Source organism: Nestor notabilis, unplaced genomic scaffold, assembly GCF_000696875.1.
Source record: "Nestor notabilis isolate BGI_N333 unplaced genomic scaffold, ASM69687v1 scaffold29732, whole genome shotgun sequence".
Taxonomy (NCBI): Eukaryota; Metazoa; Chordata; class Aves; order Psittaciformes; family Psittacidae; genus Nestor; species Nestor notabilis.
The window spans coordinates 1-8,531 of record NW_009919216.1 but is presented as its reverse complement, the minus strand read 5'-3'; the positions used below and the strand labels follow the sequence as shown (position 1 = coordinate 8,531).

Here is an 8,531-nt window from a genome sequence, read left to right as displayed (position 1 = left end):
AGATGGCAGCTTTTTTTCTTTTTGCCTTGATTTTCCTTCAGGATGTGACAGAGGAAGACATTGAAGCTGAACTAGCCATTATTCATGGTCAGATGGCTTATATCATGCAACTACAGGGTCGTACAGAGGATGCTCTACAGCTCTACAATCAAATAATCAAATTGAAGTAAGGGCTTTTCTAGAACAAGTGCTCAGTCTTCCATCTGTAGAGAGACCACTGTTTAATAATGTGCTTTCTACTTTTCATATCTGCAGGCCAACAGATGTAGGACTCCTTGCTGTCATTGCAAATAACATCATCACAATTAACAAGGTATAGAATTACCTTGCTTTCAATGTGGTTACTGAGCCTGCATCTCTAATTCTGTGGAGAGAAGGGCAATAACCAAGAGACTTTTTCCTAAACAGTAGTTAAATCGCAGACCCAGAGACTTTTCCTTCTTCAAGCAATATAGTGAAAAAATCTCATGATGTGTGATTTCCCCAGGACCAAAATGTCTTTGACTCAAAGAAAAAGGTGAAGCTGACCAATGCTGAAGGAGTTGAGCATAAGCTCTCCAAAAAACAGCTCCAGGCGATTGAATTCAACAAAGCTTTGCTGGCAATGTACACTAACCAGGTAGGAGAAACTGATCTGCAGTAAGTAACTGCAGGTTTACTCCACAGAACTTTGACTAGGCAAAAATGGGTATGTAGCTGTTCTGTGGCAGAAGATAAGATCACTTTGTTTAGGTCCCTAAAAGAACAGCCAGCCAGTTGCGTAGCGACTTGATTGTGGCTGTATGAAGGATGGTTAGAAATGACTAGAAGACAGAAGGGGTCTGTGGGGTTCTTAAATGCATCTGAAGTGCTACTAAGAGGACCTCTTGGTCCTGCATACCCACTTGAGGGAGGTCATCACTTCTCAGATAAAACTGGTATGTTAGCCCTGTATTAGGTGCTTACAGAGGTTGAGAAAAGTGTGTTCTCTCTTCCCACTCCTCAGGCAGATCAGTGCCGCAAGCTGTCGGCAAGCCTGCAGTCGCAGAGCCCTGAGCATCTTCTCCCTGTGCTGATCCAGGCTGCTCAACTGTGTCGTGAGAAGCAGCATGCAAAGGCTGTAGGGCTTCTGCAGGTAGGTTAGGAAAAAGTTGGACAAGCTCCATTTAAACTTGTGTTTTGTGTTCTTCTGTGCTGTTCCCCTTGATTTGTTTTGTCTCCTTTAAATTCCCAAGAGTATCTTGACTATGCTTATTTTGGTTTGATTTAATGCTTCTGGAAAGCATTTACACCCAGCTGAATGATGCTGCTTTTAAAGGGAAATCGTTCTCTTGCACCTCCGGTTTTTATGCTTGGGAAGCTCTCGTAGACTTCTAGGCTAAGCAGTGAGCTCTGCTACTGTCCTGCTCTGCTTGCAAGCAGTTTGCAACAGCCTCCTTTTTGGAGGGAGTGAGTGGCCTGGGACAGAAATCTAAGAGGGTGGTGGGCCTCTGGCACGCTTTGGGGCCCTCCACGTCTTTGTGCTGAAGCATGCCTGTGCTGGAAAGCTTCCTTTGGCTCTTGCCAACTTGCTGTGACTGAGCACGAGCAGCAGCCTGGTGCCCACATGCATGTTGAATTGTTCTTTCTTCTGACTCTCAGGACTTTGCAGACCAGCACCCTGCCAATGCAGCTGAGATCAAGCTGACGATGGCCCAGCTAAAAATTGCACAAGGTATCCAGTGTCCTACTTTGTTGGGAAGTGTCTGCACATGATAATGGTACAAGGGGTGATAAAAAGAATTTTAGGGCAATCTTTGCTGCAGTCACTGTTGCGACAGGTCAAGAACAGAGGTGCTTTCAGTTGGGTATTCTATATATATGGCTGTGGCAGGATAATGCACATAACTTAATGTCTGGATGTTCAGGCTTCACAGGCTCCTGGCAGAGATGCCCACAGTCTTTGTGATAGGGCTGAATCTGTTCTGGGGCAGGAGGGTTTTGGGAGTAGTGTGTGCCTCCCTGGTGGTACCATTCCTGTGTACGGTTGGGCAGTACAGAGTTCTTCCTGGAAGAGAAGACCCTGCTTGCAAAAGCTTGCTCCTGAACCCTTGCAGGATGTGGCAAAGGCAGAAAGGTGTTTTTTTTTGTGTGGAGGCTTGTCCTTTACTCCTGGAAATGAGGGAGGTGTTCCAAGAGGAGGATTGTATGTTCCCATTGTTTACCTGTGCCTGGAAGTTCACTGGCTGGTTGAAGTGTTGCTATGTCACTCAGAGCATGTTCCTCCCTATCTGTCTTCTAGGCAGTGTTACCAAAGCCTGCATGATCCTGAGGAGCATAGAAGAACTGCAGCACAAGCCTGGTATGGTAAGCAAAACTCAGCCTGAACTGTGTGAGGCTTTTCTCTTGTAGCACAGCTTTGTGCTGCCTGCTTCTTGTTGCCTCTTCCCTATGGCTTTCATGTGACCTGAGTGTCTGCAGGGATTTTGAGCCGATCTTCATTGTCTTAGACAAAGGTGGGATTATAATTTGCATCAGGTGGTCTGAATTTAGCCATAGAAGTACTCTGTCAGCAGAGATGCTCTCTGCCTGTATTCCTGCTCTCTTGTAACCCCTCAGACCTGCATGTTGCCTGGATTTACTTGCATAACATGACTGGAGCAGCTGCTTCCCTGGTATGTACTGTTGGGAAGTTTTTGAAGCAGCTTTAGGACAATTTGCATTAGGGAGAAAGTGCCATGTGTTCCAGCCCCAGAGCATTACCCTCATGTGCATGCATGTCCCCATGTGATGTTCAGAGAAGCTTGTTGACCTTGAAAATGCTCAAGTGTACAGCATAAGCATCTTGAGGAGAGGCTGGCAGTTACGGGTCTGTTCCAGTTGCAAGTGCTAATGATTGAAGTAATTTATAGGGCCAATTCAGCATTACCAGCTCCTTGCCCTGCCTTATCTCTAGTTACAGCCGGGGTGCAGACACACAGGTGGTGTCTGTATCATCTCTTCAGGACTCATTTATTTTTTTATGGCTATTGGCATAGAGCATGGGGGAAGAAAAAGGTTTCTAATGAAACTGTCCAGTGGCAAGCAAAGAAAGTGCCCAGACAAGGAAGTTCTTTCTGTGAATGCAGTCTTGAGCTTTTACTGTAAGAGAAAGACTGGTGGGGACATTTCTCTGGGAAGAACCTGGGTAGGAAGGTCTTGTCTGGGTATCCTGCCTGTTGTCACAGCTGGCTTTTAGGGATGGAGCAGAAAGTTCATGTTAACACCGATTTTAGGAAATGCTGCCATTGAACCGCTGACTCTCTGGCTATACAGCTTATGCGAAGATCTACTATAAGCTGCTCTTGAATGTTTGTTTGCAGGTGTCTGCGTTGGTGACAATGTACAGTCACGAAGAGGACATTGACAGTGCAATTGAGGTCTTCACACAGGCTATCCAATGGTATCAGCAATTCCAGGTAAGTCAGAACCAGAGGAGCCAGTCTTTTCTAGCTAGTCCAGCTTATCTTTTCCTGATGATGCATAGCCCCAGCAACTCATGCAATTGGGGTTTTGGAAACCAGTGAGCTGTTTTGTGAGCATTTGTTTTATCACAGTTTCATTATTATAGCTGTATTGCAAATGGGGAGCTCCAGTCAGATCAGGAGACTGGTGGCAGTAGGTGCCCAAATATAGCAATCAGTTCTTGTCCCTGATTAGAAAGCATTGTAGAGCACCAAGCTGCCTTGTCCCGTGCAGTTCTTCCTCACGTCCTAGAGTGCAAAGGTAGTCTGCTTTGTGTGTGACAGGGTGGTAACTCATTTCCCCTTGGCCAGGTCTCAGGGGCATTAAAGCCAGCTAGAGCTGGGCGCTGTGCTGTGATAATGAGGAACTAATTATGGCTGCTGTGTCTTGCAGCCAAAGTCTCCTGTCCATTTGTCGCTGATAAGGGAAGCTGCCAACTTCAAACTAAAGCATGGCAGGAAGAAGGAAGCAATCAGCGACTTGGAGGAGCTCTGGAAGTGAGTTGGATGGTTTCTGAAGAGGAAGTCTCCATCCAGAGACATCTGCAAGCTGCCCGGTGCCAGGCAGCATCCAACAGTGTTGTGTGACTGTTAGCCATTCTTCAGAGCTGCTGTTGCACAGGAGCTCCAATGCAAAGCCATGTTTTGGAAGGAAGGAAGATAGTTCATTTGATCTATAGCTGGTGTTCACTTGAAAACCTGGTTGACTTGTCCCAGAAGCCTCTTGTGTGCAGTGAAGGTTGCTTTGGGGACTGGGATGCGTCAGTTTTTCTAGTGCTACATAAATTATGGATGTCTTAAGTTTTAGTTTTTATTACGCACTTGATGGCACTGGTGGAGCAGCACACTGTTAACTTGCCTTTGCTGCTGGGACTGAGGGATTTTTATCTGTCTTTGCCTGCTTCATGATATTGTGGAGATGTGTGCACCTCCCTTTGTCGTCACCAGTGATGTTTGGTGATGTGCTCTGGAGGAGAGCGCAGACTGACATGCCTACCTGCACGGACAGCAGCTGTGCTGCAGCAGGAAGTACTGCATGGTGATACTGGTCTTTAGAATGAGTTTGTACCTTGGTAACTTTGTCTTTTGTTTTTCCCCCCTTACAAAGGCAAAACCCAAAAGATGTGCATACTTTGGCACAGCTCATCTCTGCCTACTCCCTGGTGGACCCCGAAAAAGCTAAAGTGTATCCTTTTGATGGTCATATCAGAGCAAAGAAAGGGGCATTTGGGCATTGCTCCCTTCTGTTTCAGCTGTGTGGAGAATTCAGACCCACTTTCACGTGAAGGCAGGCAATGTCTCCAGAACAGCTACATATCCAGGTTAAGCCGTCTGGAGCTCAATTACGTCCCTAGTTGGTTTGATTACTGTGGGATCCAGGACCCTTTTATCTTTGGCCTCCTCTCTGGGATTGATAAAGGAACCAAAAACAGGGGCTTCTCTGTCTTTTCTGTTGGAATCTCAAACCTGTGGTAGTAGTGCAGGACTGTGGCCCATAAAACATGGCTAAGCTCTCAATGACCTTCAGTATCAGGTTCACATACTGCTTTTGCCATCCTGAGCAGCTTTCAGAGGAAGTTGCTGCTTCTCTCCCCATATTAAAGTGGGGCAGGTGGTGATTAAGCAGCTCATCCCAGCTTGTGTAGAAAGCTGGTGTGAGGGCTGGAACCAGCCCCATGGTCCTGTCTGGTGTCTGCATTGCTAACAGGCTGAATTTGTTAAGCTGATGTTGCCTGTTGCTATCTGGTCAAACCTGGGTGTTTATCTAATTGCTTGCCAGTTTGCATCCCTGAACTTTTCTCTTGCAGTCTTAGCAAACACTTGCCTTCCTCGGACACACTGTCACTGAAAGTAGATGTTGATGCGCTGGAGAACTCCCATGGAGCAACCTACATTCGTAAGAAAGCTGGGAAGCTCACTGGAGACAACCAGCAGAAAGAGCAAGGGTAAAGCAGGCTGCTGTACCTCTGATGCAGTCATTCTTTGGTGTGGCACAAGAACCACTCCTAGTGTGGTGGGAGCATTGCTGTAGAAAGCAGGCTGGTGGAGAGGGAGCCGTTTTTAGCTGCAAGGAGTTTCAGGTAGCAGCAGACCAAGTTTTGACAGAGGTGGGAATGGCTCAGCTTCTTCCAGGGCTAGTTTTTGATTGACTTGTCTGTTGTGTCTGTGCTGTGTCACAGCAGCTGTTTCTCTTCTTGCTTTTCAGCCAAGGGGATGTGAAGAAGAAGAAGAAAAAAAAGAAGGGTAAGTTGCATTTCCTAGCTGTTGACATAGCACAGCTCCATGGAGCTCACCAGATTGTTTCTTCAAATAGCCAGCCTTGAGCTCCCCAGGAGCTGGAGCCTTTTGCTAGGACTGGGTCCCTGCAGGCTCTGCTCTTTGTGACAGCTTGTTTGGATGAGGCATTTTTCCACCGAAGTGAGAGCAGCACTCTGAAAGGATGATGTGGGTTGCTGGGCTCTTTGCGCTTCCTGGCTACTGACTCCCATATATATCCCCTAGTGATGCCTCTCTAGTGCATTGATCCCAGTCTCATTTCCTGGCACTGTGTATTCTGCAGGAAAGCTGCCTAAGAACTATGACCCCAAGGTGACTCCTGACCCTGAGCGGTGGCTTCCAATGCGAGAGCGTTCCTACTATCGTGGACGGAAGAAGGGCAAGAAGAAGGATCAGGTTGGCAAGGGGACTCAGGGTTCAACTACAGCTGGCTCCTCTGAACTGTAAGTACCCGTTAGCCATGATTTGGGAAAACACTACATGTCCTTCTAAGCTGATGCTGATTATTTGAGCTGGAATTGGGGTTTACTAACGTGTGTGATGCCTGACAGCAAGATGGTGACTTACTAGCATCTGAAAGAAGGAAGTACTTCTAAAAGAATAGCAGCGCAGGGACCAGTGCTGTCTGATAGTTTCTCTTTATACAGCTGTCTCAGAGCAGGAGCATGGGAAGCCTTTTGTGGCACGGTTGACTTGAGCAGTGTTTGTGAGGAGGGCTGGCACAAAGATGCCTCTGTGCTTAAGGAGAGAGAAAGGATGTTGGATTTGCTCTGCCTAAGCGTGGGGAGGTGAAAGGCTTCTCGTGTTGTGTGAGCTGTCACACGTCTGTTCAAAAGTTAGCCTTGCTTTTGTTGTTGAGGACTTACACTATGTAGTAAACATCAGTTAGAAGGTGATTGTATGCCCTTTGAGACATGTTCCCATCATCCATCAGCCTCTTGATATATGTTGAAGCTTATTTTAAGATCACCTTGCGTGAGTCCCTTCCTATACCTTTACTGGGCAGCTGCTGGTTTTCGCTGTCGGCCTCCTGCAGTAGTGCCACATCTTGTGGGTGGCTGTGAACCCATGTGGTGTCTCTCTCTCTCTCATCTTCCCTGCAGGGATGCCAGTAGGACTGCCAGCAGCCCACCTACCTCCCCTCGGCCCGGCAGCGGTGCAGCTGTGTCGGCCACAAGTAATGTCATCCCTCCCAGGCACCAAAAACCTGCTGGTGCTCCAGCCACCAAGAAGAAACAGCAGCAGAAGAAAAAGAAAGGGGCTAAAGGAGGGTGGTAAAAAGCAGGATGTGTAACCTCCCTCCTTCAGTAAGGGATGCTGGTTGCAGAATAAAGGTCAAAGCAAGTGCTGGAGAAAGACACTCGGCATCTGGATCTCTGTCATGTCTTTGGGTGGCCTGGGGGGAAATGGGCTGGAATGTGTCTGCTCACCGAGTCACCTTCATCATGCTTGCTCCCACTGTGACTTAGTGTTGCCATCAAACTCATATGCAGCCCCTAGGAAGAAATCTGTCCATGTTGCCAAACATTTAAAAGATAGGGAATAATCTAGAACTTTTTAGTGTGGTTGTGTGCTCCTTTTGTGTATGTTAGTTAAGGCCTTTGGCAAATTTATTTGGCGATGTGCCTGTGTAATGCAAGCACTGTCTTGTGTGTTTCATCCCAGTCATTTACCACCAAAAAGCAGAGACACAAAGAGTCTTGGGAAACAACATCTGGGCTAGATGATGCAGAAGCTACTCTGATGAAAGGGGAGAACGGGGCTGTTAAGAGAAAGCATGGCAAAGTGTGTGGCAGCTGACTCAGTGTCTATTTTTGCAACCCTTACTCCAGCAGGCTTGGCAAAACAAGAGTGAGTTAATCTGAAGTGGCTGGTGGTGGTGGGCTGAGTGGAAGAGGCATTGTGCTTCTCAGGAGCAATTTGGTGGTCTGGTGGAAGGTGTGTCTGCTCTCCTAGCACCCTACAGGGGGCCCCCAAACCTCTCTTTAATCTTCTGGTTTGGTCTGAAGGTAGCAAGAACATTTACCCATAGGTGGACTTTCAGTGTGAGCATTGTCCTATGTCAGCCCAAAAGGCAAAGGCCTTCTCTGAAAGAATTTAAAGCAAAGGCCTGAAGAGGGGGAGAGCAAGGGAAATGTTGACTGTGGCTTAAAAAAACAACCCTGAGTCCCCATGTAGTAAAAACCTATTAAGTAGAAACCAGTCTAAATGAGAAGGAAGAAGAGCACAGAGAAAACAGTTTTCTGAATGGCTAGCAGTCACTTGGATTGTTTTAAATGACTTGTCTGGATGATGTGCATCCCCTCAGCTGACAGCGGGTGACTACAGGAGAGTCAGTGCTATCCTGCAGTGATAGAAGGTGATTTGGAGAGAGGAGATAGTGGAGGAGAAAACAACTCTCTGTTCTCTGGATGTTTTCTCTGGTCAAACCTGGCTATAACTGACCAGATGGAAACGCTGCCCTGTGGCACTGGTGGAGCCCTAACCAGGCTGCTTGGACAGTGCCCTAGCGGCTTACTCCGGAGATGGATGCTCATGGAGCAAATCCTGTTGTGGGGGAGGAGGGGCGCAGCAGCTATGGGGGACGCCGGCCTTCGTCTGACAACAGAAGGCCACCTGTGACACGGTTCACTCTTGGCTTTATCGAAACGGTAAGTTCTCGGCCCGAAAGCCCAGCTGGCGGGGAGGGGGGAGAGGCCGTGCGTTCAGGGCTGCAGGGGGAGCCGTGCGCACGCAGGGCTGCAGGGGGAGCGCCGTGCGTCCCTGCGCCTGTCCGTGCGTGGAGCGGGGCGG

General features: G+C 47.9%; 1 protein-coding gene across 1 annotated transcript in view; it reads left to right on the top strand.

The window, feature by feature from the left end:
* SRP72 (signal recognition particle 72kDa) overlaps positions 1 to 7,094 on the top strand; it is a gene marked incomplete at its 5' end in the record, with an annotated part of 12,542 nt that extends 5,448 nt beyond the window's left edge. Inside the window, 13 exons of the mRNA XM_010010137.1 lie at positions 42 to 166; positions 256 to 313; positions 488 to 619; positions 986 to 1,114; positions 1,621 to 1,693; positions 2,261 to 2,325; positions 3,321 to 3,416; positions 3,856 to 3,959; positions 4,570 to 4,647; positions 5,270 to 5,407; positions 5,668 to 5,705; positions 6,022 to 6,181; positions 6,842 to 7,094. Of these exons, the coding sequence (XP_010008439.1) occupies positions 42 to 166; positions 256 to 313; positions 488 to 619; positions 986 to 1,114; positions 1,621 to 1,693; positions 2,261 to 2,325; positions 3,321 to 3,416; positions 3,856 to 3,959; positions 4,570 to 4,647; positions 5,270 to 5,407; positions 5,668 to 5,705; positions 6,022 to 6,181; positions 6,842 to 7,016 (1,371 nt within the window). The remainder of the gene's footprint in view (positions 1 to 41; positions 167 to 255; positions 314 to 487; positions 620 to 985; positions 1,115 to 1,620; positions 1,694 to 2,260; positions 2,326 to 3,320; positions 3,417 to 3,855; positions 3,960 to 4,569; positions 4,648 to 5,269; positions 5,408 to 5,667; positions 5,706 to 6,021; positions 6,182 to 6,841) is intronic.
* Positions 7,095 to 8,531: the final 1,437 nt, after the last annotated feature.